This window comes from Botrytis sinoallii (assembly GCF_014898435.1).
Source record: "Botrytis sinoallii strain Bc 23 chromosome Unknown BSIN_004, whole genome shotgun sequence".
Classification (NCBI taxonomy): Eukaryota; Fungi; Ascomycota; class Leotiomycetes; order Helotiales; family Sclerotiniaceae; genus Botrytis; species Botrytis sinoallii.
Genome location: NW_024066031.1, coordinates 619,900 through 634,632, shown reverse-complemented (window position 1 = coordinate 634,632; position 14,733 = coordinate 619,900). Strand labels below are relative to the sequence as shown.

At 44.1% G+C, this 14,733-nt stretch overlaps 6 protein-coding genes across 6 annotated transcripts; 2 read left to right on the top strand and 4 right to left on the bottom strand.

The window, feature by feature from the left end:
• Positions 1–10: 10 nt before the first annotated feature.
• EAF02_002698 (uncharacterized protein) lies at positions 11–1,025 on the bottom strand (the record flags this gene model as incomplete). Its single annotated transcript, XM_038898746.1, has 2 exons — positions 11–924; positions 980–1,025. 2 exons carry the CDS (start codon positions 1,023–1,025, stop codon positions 11–13), a joined length of 960 nt encoding a protein of 319 aa, XP_038761034.1.
• A 170-nt stretch (positions 1,026–1,195) lies between these two features.
• EAF02_002697 (uncharacterized protein) lies at positions 1,196–3,157 on the top strand. Its single transcript, XM_038898745.1, has 3 exons — positions 1,196–1,494; positions 1,567–2,083; positions 2,140–3,157. The coding sequence occupies exons 1-3, from the start codon at positions 1,325–1,327 to the stop codon at positions 2,341–2,343; spliced, it is 891 nt and encodes a 296-aa protein (XP_038761033.1). The 5' UTR covers positions 1,196–1,324; the 3' UTR covers positions 2,344–3,157.
• A 280-nt stretch (positions 3,158–3,437) lies between these two features.
• EAF02_002696 (uncharacterized protein) lies at positions 3,438–6,038 on the bottom strand (the record flags this gene model as incomplete). The annotated part of the gene is made up of 9 exons (XM_038898744.1): positions 3,438–3,493; positions 3,629–3,964; positions 4,059–4,130; positions 4,197–4,307; positions 4,364–4,769; positions 4,821–4,942; positions 4,992–5,039; positions 5,086–5,455; positions 5,610–6,038. 9 exons carry the CDS (start codon positions 6,036–6,038, stop codon positions 3,438–3,440), a joined length of 1,950 nt encoding a protein of 649 aa, XP_038761032.1.
• A 1,444-nt stretch (positions 6,039–7,482) lies between these two features.
• Positions 7,483–8,956, top strand: EAF02_002695 (uncharacterized protein; the record flags this gene model as incomplete). Its single annotated transcript, XM_038898743.1, has 2 exons — positions 7,483–7,830; positions 7,892–8,956. 2 exons carry the CDS (start codon positions 7,483–7,485, stop codon positions 8,954–8,956), a joined length of 1,413 nt encoding a protein of 470 aa, XP_038761031.1.
• Positions 8,957–9,897: 941 nt separating this feature from the next.
• Positions 9,898–11,395, bottom strand: EAF02_002694 (uncharacterized protein; the record flags this gene model as incomplete). The annotated part of the gene is made up of 2 exons (XM_038898742.1): positions 9,898–10,041; positions 10,142–11,395. 2 exons carry the CDS (start codon positions 11,393–11,395, stop codon positions 9,898–9,900), a joined length of 1,398 nt encoding a protein of 465 aa, XP_038761030.1.
• Positions 11,396–11,767: 372 nt separating this feature from the next.
• Positions 11,768–14,342, bottom strand: EAF02_002693 (uncharacterized protein). Its single transcript, XM_038898741.1, has 4 exons — positions 14,095–14,342; positions 13,527–13,892; positions 13,136–13,454; positions 11,768–13,079 (listed from the first exon to the last, which is right to left on the bottom strand). The coding sequence occupies exons 3-4, from the start codon at positions 13,404–13,406 to the stop codon at positions 12,025–12,027; spliced, it is 1,326 nt and encodes a 441-aa protein (XP_038761029.1). The 5' UTR covers positions 13,407–13,454; positions 13,527–13,892; positions 14,095–14,342; the 3' UTR covers positions 11,768–12,024.
• Between the last annotated feature and the right edge of the window lie 391 nt (positions 14,343–14,733).

The following is a 14,733-nucleotide window of genomic DNA, read 5'->3' as shown; positions in this document are numbered from 1 at the left end:
TTGATATTATTTACAGACTGATCTCCCCTTTCCATGTACCCTCTGTCAAGCCCAAGGTTGCGATCAAATTCTCCCATCTATCACTTCCTCGCTCCTTTTTCCTTAAATAGTTTAGCAGCTTCTGCCTCCTGTGGACCAACAAACGCAAATTTCTCTTGTTAACTTTATCCTTATTTCCCCGCTTCGATTCCAGTTGATTCGCCAAGACCCTGATTTTTGTAGTCAAAATCGCAATCTGAACCTCAGAACTGCCGGTGTCAGGACCAGCTCTTGGTGTCTTCTCTGGCAGATCAGCGCCTTCAATAGCATCGCGCGTGGGTGCCCTGGGCCTCAATACTCCATCCGTCTGGTGGCGTCCAAATGTATTTATGCACCTTACAATATTCGCTCTGGTCTTATCCTTCGAACTTGCATTTTCTAAGCTTACAATACGTGCCAATGCTGCGGCCGCATTCGCATGGGCCTCCTCGTGCTGTTTCTTTGCCTGCTCCTCGGCGTGAACATCTGCTAGATCTCGATTCTCGGCCAATAGAGGCTCTGTAAGGTAGTATGAATGTTGAATGGCACCTTGAAGTTCAGTTGGGGTCAAGAAGTGATTCAAAAGAACATTGTCGACATTTTTTATCTTCGCGCCCTCTCCAGAACCTTTGGTTATAGTTGCATCGAGTTTGAGTGTGGATCCTCCAACGTTATCAAGAGATTCCAGAAATGGTGTCGACACACCCCGTACCGGATCCCCCAATGATGATTCCCGCTCCTTCTTTAACACGGCTTGCCTTTCCAAATTGGACTGCTTTCTCTGTCTAGATTGTGCTAATGCGTAAGGATCTTTATGCGCTCTTCGCTGGGCAAATGTAGCCGCATTAGCTGCGGATGTGGTTGAGAAAGAGCATGTTGATGAACTTGAGATCGGGCGAAAACACACTATTGTTACGATTAGATAAATTGATTCATGGATTTGTCGGTGTTTTCATCTTACAAGGAGTTGCACTCAATCGCGAAATGATGGATATTCGAGGAGGCATTGTGAATGTGTTTAATCAAATCAACTCATTTATTTTATCAGCCCAGTACTTTGCTCCCCTCAAAGTCCCATCTGGATAAATTTCCGAGCTAACCCAAATATGATTAGCTCGTATCGCAATGTCAAGCCTCGTATTTATGGCAATAATTACAAGGGTCAATTGACAATCTTGATTAGGGTTTCGCATACTTTTATCTCGCACTATCGCAAAATTATTCTTCGTCCTCAGCAAATCGACAACTTTCGACAACCATCTTCCAAAGGTTTGACCAAATTCGACAACCACATCAAATCGCAAAGATGGCACCTTCTCAACTCCCCGCGATTTTCAATCCTACCTCCCAGGATATTGAGCAGCTTTTGGCCGCTCAATGCCATTTGGGAGCCAAGAACTTGCAAGTTCACATGGAGCCATACCTCTGGAAGACTCGCCCAGATGGAATCAATGTTATCAACATTGGCAAGACCTGGTATGTTTAAGTAGAACGAAATTTAAATGCGCCAGTTGAAAAAAGTTCGATCTAATAAATCTATTTTTACAGGGAGAAGATCGTCCTTGCTGCCCGTATCATCGCAGCCATTGACAACCCAGCTGATATCTGCGTTATCTCTGCTCGTCCTTACGGTCAACGTGCCGTCTTGAAGTTCGCCGCCCACACTGGTGCCGTTGCCATCGCTGGTCGTTTCACCCCTGGTAACTTCACCAATTACATCACCCGATCCTTCAAGGAACCCCGCCTCATCATTGTTACCGACCCACGTACCGATGCTCAAGCTATCAAGGAGGCTTCCTACGTTAACATCCCAGTTATCGCCCTTTGCGACACCGATTCCCCAACTGAGTTCGTCGATGTAGCTATCCCAACCAACAACAAGGGTCGTCACTCCATTGGTTTGGTTTGGTGGATGTTGGCCCGTGAGGTCCTCCGTCTCCGTGGTTCCATCGCTTCCCGTGAGGCCGAGTGGGACACCATGGTTGATTTGTACTTCTATCGTGACCCAGAAGCTGAGGAGAACAAGGAGGCTATTGAGGAGGCCAAGGCTCCAGGTGCTGATGAGGTATGTCATATATTCCAGATTGATTTTGAGAGATCTTTTGCTAATCAATCTTACAGGTCGGTGCCGCTGCTGTTGACCAAGGATTCGCAGGTGCTGGTGACTGGGAGGTCTCTGGTGCTACTGCTGGTGCATTCACTGCTGCTAGCAACACTGCTGCCGCTGGTGGAGCTTCATGGGATGCTGCTGAGCCATCTGACTGGGCTGCTGCACCAGCTGCCGCTGGACAAGAGTGGGCTGCTTCCGGTACCGAGCAATGGTAAATGTCACACTACCCAACAAAAAATAATTAAGATGTTTCCGCAATGAACTGTATTCCTTGGGGGTAAAATTTGAAAGCACTTATGAGGGAAAGATACTCGATTACCGTTCATGTGTCATGGTTTGAGAGGGAAAGCCCTGTGCGTTCAAAAGGAGTGGACTTGATCGTTATTCCGCTCTCAATGAAATGAGTCTCTGGTTGTGGCATGACAATCTCAGATTATCTTTGCAGAGGATTGATATTTTCGCTGTGATATGAAGCTTCGTCGTAATAAATGGAGCATGTCATAAAATCTAATCAAACGCATTGCAAAAATACATCGATCCCAGACCATGATCCAGTGTATTTGTGCATAATCCTCTTGCAGTTTCTTTTGTATTCCCATGCCATTTCCTTCCACTCAATCTCTTGTTCGCCCAAATCGCGACCAACCAGTCTGCCTCTAAACTCTCAGCACACGCCGGTTTATTATCCATCCATTCCCTGTCAACCCCCTCATAGATGCATCTTTTCTAGTGAATTCCTATTCCTGCCATGGTCAGCCATGCGAAAGCTAGCTTCAAGAGTTCTCGTTATGCCTAGCAAAATTTGTTTTTTAATTGTAAAAACTTGCGAGCAGAAATCGCTCCTCAGATAGGTACAATGAGAGGAGAACAGAAAGCCTGAGAAATGCAAGGGCGTTGTGGACAGATGTAAAAGACGATTTGAATAAAAAATTGATTAGATACTACCTAGGTAGGCCTTGCTTAAATTATTTCAGAACAGAAATGTTTTCAATGCGCATCGCCAGAGTGGTCTGGTGCAAACAATACGGTATGTGTTAATAATTCTCTTTCGAAGTTATATATATCCTATTTATATTATGTATATTACTCAATAAGATACATACATAATCCTTAAAGATTGTCAAATAAAACAGGCATCTTTAGCCTACATTGCTGATATCCCCGGCCTGTCTTTCTTCAAATTATATACAACATTCATCTTAACAATTCCAGGATGTAAAGTCTCAATTATGATTGACTTTCTAAGAGTCCATGTCGTCTGATTTGTCTGTCCATGATATATATACCTATGTGCGCAAACGAACACTCTCTAAGGAAGTGAGAGGTAGAGTTCAAGAAGTTTGGGGTAGTTGGGTGTTCCGAGACCTGTTTCATAGACGTTAGTATACTATTGTAAAAGCACAAGATCTTATACTCTTCTCAATCCAACAGTGCCCAAGACACTTGAGAAAGATAGAGAAAGGCAAGGCAAGGAAAGGAAAGGAAAGAAGGAACACTAACCAGTAACGGGATCCCATCCCTCCACTGCCGTAAATCCAGCAGTGCCGCATCCTTGGTTGCCTCCACTAGTGATATCATTCAATACACCTGGATTGGCATACAACACTGGATTAACGAAGCCAATAGGTGCCTTGCCAGCATCGATACGCTCAGCGTTGATTAAGGTAAAGATGGCGCCAACCACGGGAGCAGAAGCAGAGGTGCCGTAGACGAGAGAGAACACGCCGTCGACAGCAACGACATAGTTTACGCCGTTGGCGGAGATGTCTGGGAAACCGCGGGTCACTTGGGAGTTGTTGTATTGGGCGGAGGTGTAAGGTGGGAGATGCTCGGCAACTGGAGGAGGTTAGTGCGGGGTTTGGGGGTACAAAGGTAGTATATGTGGATAGGGTTGAGACGGCCGTGGTATCCAAAGACTGAGTTTACTTACAGTAGGTTGCTAAGGCATCAGTTTGGTAGTCGGGAGTTGAGAAGACGTTGGAGAATCCTCCACCAGAATAGACTAGAGAAATGTGATTAGTAAACATCAAGAGGATTGTCAGACCAATTAAAAAACGATGGTACTTACTGACAGACTCAGCAGCCTCTTCTGGTTGAGTAACAGTAGCGTTTGGCTTGACTTGGGTAGCTCCGACAGCTGTAATATATGGACATGTGCCAGGGAATGAAGGGTTGAATGCTGTTGCAATTGTTAGAATGAGATTTTCCAATAATATATGAGATGAGATGACATACTGTTACCAGCGCCACATACGCCTCCATTACCCGCAACACCGTAATCACCAGAAGAATACAAGACGGTGACACCTTGAAGACCTAGCTTAAGATATTCATTGCATTGACGTATCTCATAGGCGGGGGAAAGATCAGTCTCATCATAACCATAGGATGTGGAGATAACGTTGGTAGCAGCGAATCCACCACAGTTCGCAGGTCCTTGGTAATAGTAGCTGGTGTTACCGTTTGGATCAGGGTATACTGCATCGTAAACTGGATCGTCACCGCCATCTGTTGTGCAATAATCGCCATCGATAGCATCAAGGAAGTTGTTAAATGAAGCTCCCTGTGCAATGTCTCCGGTTTGATATAATGTTACCTCTTGAGGGTATGCAAGTGCCATTCCGTATTCGAGATCTAAGTCCTGGGTTGAATTAGGTGGGTAATTTATGAGTGGATGTCAGAATCAACTCACTGATTCTCCGTTATAGCTGAAGGACTCAGCAACTGTCTGAAGAACACCTCCATCTATGGAATCGAAGACGGGTCTAGACCCGACAAGTGCAGGAGAGAAGTTACCAAAGAAAAGATCCAAATCTATACTTGATGTCAATATATGCAATACTAAATGGAAAGCAACACTTACCCCCAGGAAGATATGCCTGTGGCGTATATTCGACAATACCATATGAATCTATGAATGGTTAAATTTGATGCCATCAGCGGAGAGGCATACTTACTTCCTTCCGCAAAAGGAGCATCTTTTGGGAGCTCATACAAAGCCTGGAGACAATCGGGTGTGATGTGTGTATTGCAAGTTGTCAAAGCCGAAGATTGTAGTTTAGCGTGTGATGTAGTGGAAACAATTTTGCCTTGCTTGGGCAATGATGGATCATTTGGTGATCCCACTCTGTGGCCTTCACCAATTGCTCTTCTGGCAAGCTGATCTTTCTGACGAGTACTCAATTCTCGCTTCTCCTTTTGAGGTACAACCTTTGCATCGAAGTGAAGTGTTGGTGTAATGAAATCAATGTGTTTGCGAACGTTTTCAGGAACGCTGTAGTCATCACAAGCAGCGGCGGTTTGGCCACTTTTCGCATGTGTATAAGACTACAAGTTAGAGAATCAGTGATTGTCTACCGAAGAGTATTTTAGGAAGAGATGAAAACCAAAGCTGTGGGTGGACGAAGAGAATTGTGATGGGTATAAACATATAAAGTCGAACACCGGTAGAAGCAAATGAGAGAGACGTAGTTGGACTTACGTAGTACTTAGTGTTGAGAAGAGACTCTGCTTCTGCAACGGTAACGTTGGCATGAATCCAATTGAGACTTTGTGATTGCTTTACGCGGTCGCTTTTTATTCCATACTCTGCAAGCCATTGGGTTACTGCTCTAAGCGATTCAGCACTTGGGGCAAAGGTTTCAGCGACCTTCTTCGCACTCCAATGATTGCCAAAGTTTGGAGAAGATGGGTCGGAAACATCCATCAAGTATGCTTCGGCATTGTGCAAGTTGTTTTGGGTGATGGCAAATCGCATTGGGAGGCTTGAATCCGGGTGCAATGGATTCTCTCTACGCCAATTGCGAGGTGCTTGATCTCTTCGCTCATGAACAACATGTCTTTTCTGAGGAGCTGGAGCGGCAATCACTCCAGTCAAGAGACCGTATGCAACGATAAGTGAGAAATGCATGATGTGAGCAAAAAGAGAATTCACTTGAGCTCTCAACCACTTGGGGAGAGCTCAAGTTCTTATGGAACAATGAAAATAGCTATGGGAGCTTCCTTATCACCTACCATGTCTGGTAAATAACTGCGAATATCGGTACAGAGCTCTCTTCCTAGAGTGCTAAGAACTTGGCAAGTAACGTATTGCAAGGCTGCATGCAAGGCTACATGTGTATTCAGGGGTGGTCAACAGGGTTATTGACACCATTCTTGCTCATATTCGACTAGTATGATAAGTAACTTGCAGCATTGATCAGATGCAATATCTCTATCTCAACCCACCTGCATGAGGGAAGACAGTAAAGGAAGGAGTTAACACGATGTGCATTACCTGCCTGATGAAGAATAGTTGGCAGGTACTCGTGAAGGTGTAGGAAGTGTTGTGATGAGGCATGTCAATAACACCATCAGTAAGTTGCAACGTTCCAATTGATCTTCACACTGCTATCTGAGACTTTGGGGGGTAATAAGACGTTTGAGCATCTCGTGCTCACACGAATCATCCAAAACGCTAGGTATCACTGAAGAGTGTGCGTGTCACGACATTTGAAGGCTTAGGAGAAAAGAAGGGAATTCAAAATGTGTGGGTGTTGATAAGACGAATACAACATGTGCCGAGATAAGGAATGTCTGGGGTGTTGCTGTGTGTGATGGCATATGAGGATGGTGGCGGTAGTGGGAAGAGCGTTGATTCGATATTCATTGGTCGTGGATATCAGCGTGAAGATAGAAATGAAAAGCCGGAAATGCTCCAACGGCTATGGCTTACATGCAGAATGCAGAACGAATGTAACATGGGAATGAATCAAAACAGAGGTAGACGGAAGATTTTACCCCTCCACTCATGTGTCGTGTGTCTTGGTAGCCTTACTGCCTTGCAAAATACGATGAAGCTTGACTTTGAGATCTTCCAATATCATTGGCTCTCTTTCTTCATTTTCATCTCCAGCAGAATGAATCTCACTGGATGATGAAATTTGAGTCTATTTTTAATTCGGAAAGTTAGAACACTGGTGGAAAGTTAATTAATGCAAAATACCTTATGATTGGTCAGTTATCAATTAGCCTTGCAGATGATCTCGACGCTCGAATTATAAGTACGATATATGATTGGCCTACAGAGAGAGACGATCCTCTCACTAACCTCATATCGCTCACTCCCACCGTTAGCCTTATTACCTCAGCCTTGCTCGTCATGGATTTTTCCCGTAACACCCAAATTCAAATTCATGCATTCAATTTTAAGCAATGTTTCAAACGATGCATAATCATTTTGAAAAATCTTTTGAGAAATATGCATCATCAGATGTAATGAGAGATTCTATTCCTATCTAATACTTACATAAAACACAACCCACAACCCACAAACTACAACTTCATCACTCATCGATCGAGATAGATCGAGCAGTATGTCTATTCTCGGGGATTTTGTTGAGCCACCTGAGGTTGAGAGCCGTCTTGTATCTTTCTATCGAAATAAGACGCCGGACAATGCAGGACGACTGCTTTCGCACATTATGTCTTGGGATTATGAGAAGTTGGAGGATATACACGACTACATTCAATGGCTGTTCCCTCTTCCAGAGGAGTCTATGTTTTCAGGCGCTCCTTTAGTTGATGAGAATGTCTTCAATGCGTTCCATGCATTTAATTCTTCAACCGAATTACAATGTAATCTCAAGGGCTCTTTGATTAAAATGTTGGACTTCTATGGGTTCAAGTTCGCTGATGATTTGGATGGAAATGATCTTCCCGTTGTAAGTTTTGCATCAAATCGACAACCATAACTGATCGCAAAAGCCTAACATTTTCTCTCAGATAATAAAATCCTCCAATTTCTATGAAAGATGCTCCAATTGGCTTATCAGGAGAGATCACAACCATTTGAGAATCAGCAGAATCCTTCGCTCTCTTCGCGTTCTGGGCTTAGAAGCAGAAGCTGCCGCATTCTATAAGGCACTGTCAGACATTGTTTACAATGGACATTCTCAAGTTGTCAGCTCTCAATCTGCGGAATTCTGGCGACGCGCTGCTGAGAGACCTTTACATTGGGCACCACACCTAACCGAGAGTGAATGTGCCAACGATAAACAATGGAAAATAGGCCTAGATTTCTTGAAAGAATACGAAAGATTCAACATGGCTAGAGATTTGCAAAAACAGCATGACGCAAAGAGGGCTCTTGAGGAAAAGAAAGAAGCAGAATTTCAAGCCACGAAAGCACACATTGCTGCAGTCACCGCCGATCGAAAGAGGAAAATTAGTGGAGAGGCCAAGACTGTCCCGAAAAAGCGAGCTAGTATTTCACAGGAAAGCAAAGGTCAAAATTTCGAACCTCAGCGTTCTGAAAAAGAAGCTGTGGTTGCTGATACACGTGAACCCATATCAGAATTGCAGGACGTCGTACAAGATGAAGCACCACCAAATGAACCTGAGCCTTTTGAGCCTACGGTTGAACCCCAGCTTGAAGATCCTAGACCTACGCTTGTTGGATCTGAGTCTATTAAACCTGAGCTTCTTGCACTCGCCCTTGCTAAACCTGAGCTTGAAGATCCCAGATCCAAACTTTTTGAACCTGAGTTTATTGAACCCGAGCCTCTTGCACTCGCACTCGCTAAACCCGGGCTTGCTGGACCCGAGCATGCTGAGCCTAAGGTTGACCAACCCGAGCTTGAAGGTCCCAGACCTAAGCTTGTTGAATCTGAGTTTGTTAAACCTGAACTTTTTGAACTCGCGCTTGCTAAAGCCAAGCTTGAAGATTTCAGACCTCAGCTTGATAAACCTACCGGTGGACGTATGGAACGAAAGTCCTCGGAACGCGGTGAACAATCTGCAATTCACCAAATTCAACAATACCAGCTCATGTCTCCTCGCCAACCTTGATTGATGTGAACTCATGGCTTACGAATCTCCCTTCCTCCTCCATTCTCTCTCACGTCAAAAATTTGATGATCTAGAGGATATAGAGTTAGCTGATAGGCATTGGGTGGTATACAGGTCGCGGCTTTCACACTATGGCGTTCTGGGCTACGTGTTTCAGGGGACGGAGTTCAATGAATCGAATTAAGGAGAGATTAGAATGTGGAGAAATTACAATATACCCAATTTTCTTTGTGGCTTCTGGCGAAAAGGAAAGAAAGGCTTACGAAAAGATACACGCATGTCGGATAGAAATACACAGATTAAAATGAAACTTATGGCAATGTATTCTTCAATTCAAGTCTAGAGAATATGATCCCATTCTCGTTTCGTACTCAAATTATAGCTGATGTGCATATATGTTGTAAACTGAAATCAAATTAATCTATCGTACTTATCATAATACAGATAATGGCTATCATCATTCGGCACCTACCCCCTACCTGTATACCTGTAGAAGCGAGTCTGTACCCGAAACTTGAGATCGACCACCTAACCTAATACATCGAAATGGGAATGCTGCATGCATGCAAGCGCCTCAATGAGTTCAAAATGTGCCAGAATAGATGACCGATTTTGAGTTAGTATAGCAGTCACTTACTCATGAACAAAACCACTGTGAAAAAGAAATGAAATACTCAGACTAGAAATTTCCATCTCCTCAGCATTTCATCACCATTCACATTTATTCAAAACAGCGAAAAACAGAAATTGCAAAGATTCTAAAGTCTAAAGATCCTTCTATTCTTTACGATTTATACTGACTCGTCTAAACCCGCATCTACGTATAGTATAGTCTACCCTAGGTACCTAGGTATTCAATACACCATCATCCTCACACACATCAAACCTTGCTTTGAAACCCCCTCCTTTCTATTCCTTATTTTTCTTCGGATCCCCATACCTCAAGGTTCATAAGGAGATTTTGCGCGCGATCCCGTCATCACTCTACCTCCCTTCTCAGTAACCAAAACCGCATCTTCGATTCTTACGCCGAAGCCAACTTTTTTGCCGAGTTTGGTGGCTTGGGAGGAGGTTATGTAGATTCCCTTTTGGTGTTGTTGGGGTTAGTTTTGTGGTTTTGTTGTAAGGGAAGGGGGAGTTGGTGAGGGAGAAAAGGGGGGAAAGAAAGAGAATAAGTAAACTTACGGGTTCATTAGTAACGACTTCTCCTTTCTTCAATTTTTCTCCATTGACCCCATTGAGATATGGATGCTCGTGCATTTCCAACCCTAATCCATGACCTAATCGATGTGTGAAAAACTCTCCGTACCCCTTCGCTTTAATGACATTCCTAGCCGTCTCATCCACAACCGAACACGTCTCGTTAATATTCATCTTCTCGATCGCCGCCGATTGCGCATCGTATACCAAATGCCATATATCCATCAACTCTTGATCAACCGTAGATGTGGATGGGAGAATGGTACGAGTTACATCACTTCCATACCCATGCAACGAAGTCCCTATATCCACCAATACAAATTCTCCATCCCTGAGAACCCGTCCCTTACCACCCCCATGCGGATTAGCAGCCTGTTCACCAAAAAGAACTATGGACCAAAACCCAGCCCCAACACCTGCTTGTGTAAAAAGGCCCTCGGCAGCTTCCACAATAGTTTCCTGACTCATACCAACCTTGATACATTTCTGCAAACTCCTTACCAGCTGCACCGTAAACTCATTTACACCCCTCAAGATATCCAACTCCGTTTCACTCTTCACAGCCCTCAATTCCTTCATTTCCAAAGTCATTAGTTGCACATCCACCCCCACATCCTGCAATCCCGCCGCCACCATAAACCGAACATGTTCATCCAACACCACCTTTTTCAACCCCATCTCTCTACGCAACACCTCATAAGGATTTTCTTCCTCCTTCCACTCCACAATCCTCTTTGTCTCCTCCTCGAAAACCATATCCAAAGCCCCTATCCTCCCCCTCTCAAACTTCGGCACCAGCAACGTCGCTGCCCCCTCCTTGTCCAAAATAACCAAAAACGGCCTCTCAGAAAGTTCAAACGCGCTCGAAACATTCCCAAAATACTCCGTCGAAGCCGACGGCTCCGCAATAAACGCATCTACCCCATCCTTCTCCAACACCCCCGCCAACACCCTCTGTCTCTCTAGAAATTCCTCCCGAGCAATCGGTTCTACATTCAGAAGTTGCTCATATTTTTCCAAGTGCGACCACACACATTCGTGGAGAGATTGAGATGTGAGCTGAAATTCCCGATGGCGATGAATGGATTGGGATGAGAAATACGTGATGACCATTGCGACAAAGAGGGCCGAGGCGAGAAGTGGAAGGCATGTCAGGTGATCTTTATAACGGCGTCGTTGATTTTTTGAGGGGGTATCTAAAGGGAGAAGATATTCCCTCATATCTTTTTCTAACGCCATGTTGTATATGCTCGTATCGGAATGTATTGGGGTTGTGGTGCTTGATGAGGATTGCTTGTAGTCTAAAATTTGGCTTGGTTGAATTGGAGATTCCAGAGTAGAATGGCCCGGGCAGATACCATCGACGATATTTGCTACCTCTCTCTGAATTGGGGAATGGCACAATAAAGACTGGTTTTGATGGTAGAAGTTTATTGTCCTCCCAATGTTGAAGGGTTTGATGAAACCTGGAAGTTCACCGTGAAAGATAACCTTGAAAGATAAAGAAGGGGCCGTGCATGATTTCATCTCGTCACATCAAATCGAACGGCACAGGGGTGTATCATGAACCAACCAGTTTTGAGAAAGGTACTATCAAATTCACTCATTGCAACAAGTAGATCAAATTTTATGAATATCTCTATAATTGTATATAAACTTATAAAAGAGCGATATAGACAATGATTTCGCTTTTCTGATACGAAAAAGTATTATGATCAATGAATCTCTCATATCCAAGGAAATCTAGTCAAGCAAGAAACATACAACGCATACAACGCTAATCAGTACCATCCCCCTTCTACTTCTTTTCTACCACCAATCATCATTCATAAACCATGTGTAAAAAGATAGTGACTACCTGAAAGTTTTCACATTTCAAGTAGGGCATTGACTCCCGGCTCACTAGAAACATAGATAACATCATGGCTGTCTGTGAAGCCGTTGAATCTCGTTGCAGAGCACTTGGTGTATGCGCCCATACTCTCAAAATAGAGCCAGTCTCCAACGTCAAGATTGTGATTGAAGCGAATGCTTGCAGAAATACGATCAATACCGTCGCAAGTTGGACCCCAGATTGAATACTCAGTGCCTTCGAGCGTTGCTTGACTTGCCAGAGTGTCAAAGTAAGAGCGGTTGCCAGTTCGAAGGACTTGAGCAATTGGGTTTTGATGATCAAACATGATGCTAGAGAAATTGCCATAAAGACCATCATTTAGGTAAAGCATGTAGCTCTTTTCCAACGTTTCTGGATCTTCGACAGTTCGGCGTGCAATGACGTTACAAGCGAGCGTGAAAGCATTGGCAACATAGTAGCGTCCAGGTTCCCCGATAATTTTGATGTGTTTTGGCATATATTCCTCGAGGGCATCACTAAGTGCGGAAGCCATTACTTCAAATGTCTCAGTACAGAAACCTCCACCGACGTCGAGGGTATGCATGTAGTAGCCATATGTGCGAGCTTGTTCGAAGACGGTGTGAGCATCCTGAACTGCCTTCCTGAATGCAAGAGGGTCAGAGGCACCGGATCCTACATGAAAGCTAACGCCAACAACATTGAGGTCAAGTTCTCTGGCTAGAGCAAGAAGGTTGCTTGTTGCATCCATGGCTGCTCCAAATTTCAAGCTCAATCGGCACAAGCTCGAGGAGTCATCGGTAGAGATCCGGAGAAACAGTTCGGCTCCTGGGAACAATTTCTTAATCTTGTATAACTCATCGCTGTTGTCGAATGTCATTTGCTTGACTCCTTGCTTCTCAGCATATCGAACGTAGGAGTTCGTCTTGCATGGTTGAGCATAAATAATACGAGCAGGGTCGATGCCAGCCTTGAGGACTTGCTCTATCTCGCCCTTGGAAGCACAATCAAATCCTGTGCCAAGTTCTGCCAAGAGACGAATGACTTGTGGGTCTGGGTTGCATTTGACCGCTGTTCTGAAGTTAGAAAATTTGAATCTGACACGTGAGTAGGTATGCAAGACTGACCATAAAACGGTTTGACTCTGGGTAAATTCTTCTTCCACCTCATGTGCTGTCTGTAAACCTCGCCTAGATCAGCGACGAAGAACGCATCTTCGTCATCTGCCTCGCAGACATCGTTATCAATATTTTCCACCCTTTGCTTTAAAGCATTTCCAATTATAGTTTTTGCGGTATTCACGCCATTGAGTTCAATATAAGAATCTTTGGGATAGTATGATTCGATACTATCAAGATTGTTATTGTTTTCGTAGGTAATAATGGCGGAAGGTGACATATCCTCGTATTTGGCCAAGGATTGTTTGATATAGTTGTGATTTGTTTACTAGTAAATGTCAGTATGGCCAAGAAAGTGTCAGAATGTAGCCAAGCAATGCCAGTAGGTGATCAAACATACTTGTACTTTGAAAGCCCAAGGGTATGTTAAGGTGGTCTATAACGATCAGATCCTGTGCTGATCTGGCGAGGTCGGCTCGACTCTTCCTCTGCGAGAGGAAGGCCCTTTAAACTCGTCCTATGCGGCAGCTGAGGAGTTTCGGACGAAGACGGGGTGTTGTTAAACAACTCGTAAAACAAACGCTCAAGCTGATTAAAGTGCAGCAAAAGGAGGTGGTGTGGTGTTGATGATGTGCCGGTTAGGACGTTCGGAGTAATCTTGATCAGAAACTAGTATCGTGGCCGTTGGAGCCGTGCTGGATGTTTCGCCTTTGATTAGACCAAAGGCAGTCGAGAGGGAAGTTTAGATTCTTCGTGGTTAGAAGATCTGCGAGTGAGGTATTAGCAACAGTGTCTTGAAATGCCGCATCTCCACGTCCGAGTGACATGCGTGAGGCGTTTAAAAATCGCTCTGATCCTCGCACCAGAGGAAGATGACAAAACAGATACGATGAAGGACGACGATAGCACTGCCCTGCGAAGGAACAGATTTTTCGTCGGCGGGGTAAAGATTATGTTCATGTACTCACCCGGAAAGAATTTTCTCAATATAGCCCAGACAAAGACTATATCGTGCAGGTGTTTTGGATGATTGAAGACGATGAAGTTAAACAAATGGATAGGATTCAGCACAGCAAGTGGCCAGTATATTCCACTCTCTGTGTTATGTACTGAATAGGTTATGAAGGTTGGTGGCTAGACTGGCTTCTTTGGAGCTTTTTCGTGGGTGAGCTTGACGCTTGACCTCAGATTTGGCTGTTTAAAAATTTGTATTAGACTAAAAGTTTTAGCCGACCCACTCCTTTCCAATAAAAAATACCTCACATCTCACACCTCTTTTGTGATTTCCCCCGATTCTCACAGTTTCCCAACTTATTATATCACACATATGCACATACATATACAGAGAGAGGGATTAGATACACGTCGATAGAATTTAACTTATATCTCATTTAACTCCTCACCATCCTGTGTATATTTGATTTAGGATGAATACGAAGTAGGCATTAGGTACGGAGACGACGCCAGGCATCGATGAAGTTCTGCGACTCCGCCCAAATTCCAATTTTTACCGCGATCTTCAGGCACGTCTTGGAAATTTGAATCTTTTGACTGGATGACGTACAAGAAGTAAATTTCAATATCTGGTGATAAATTAATAAATTCCC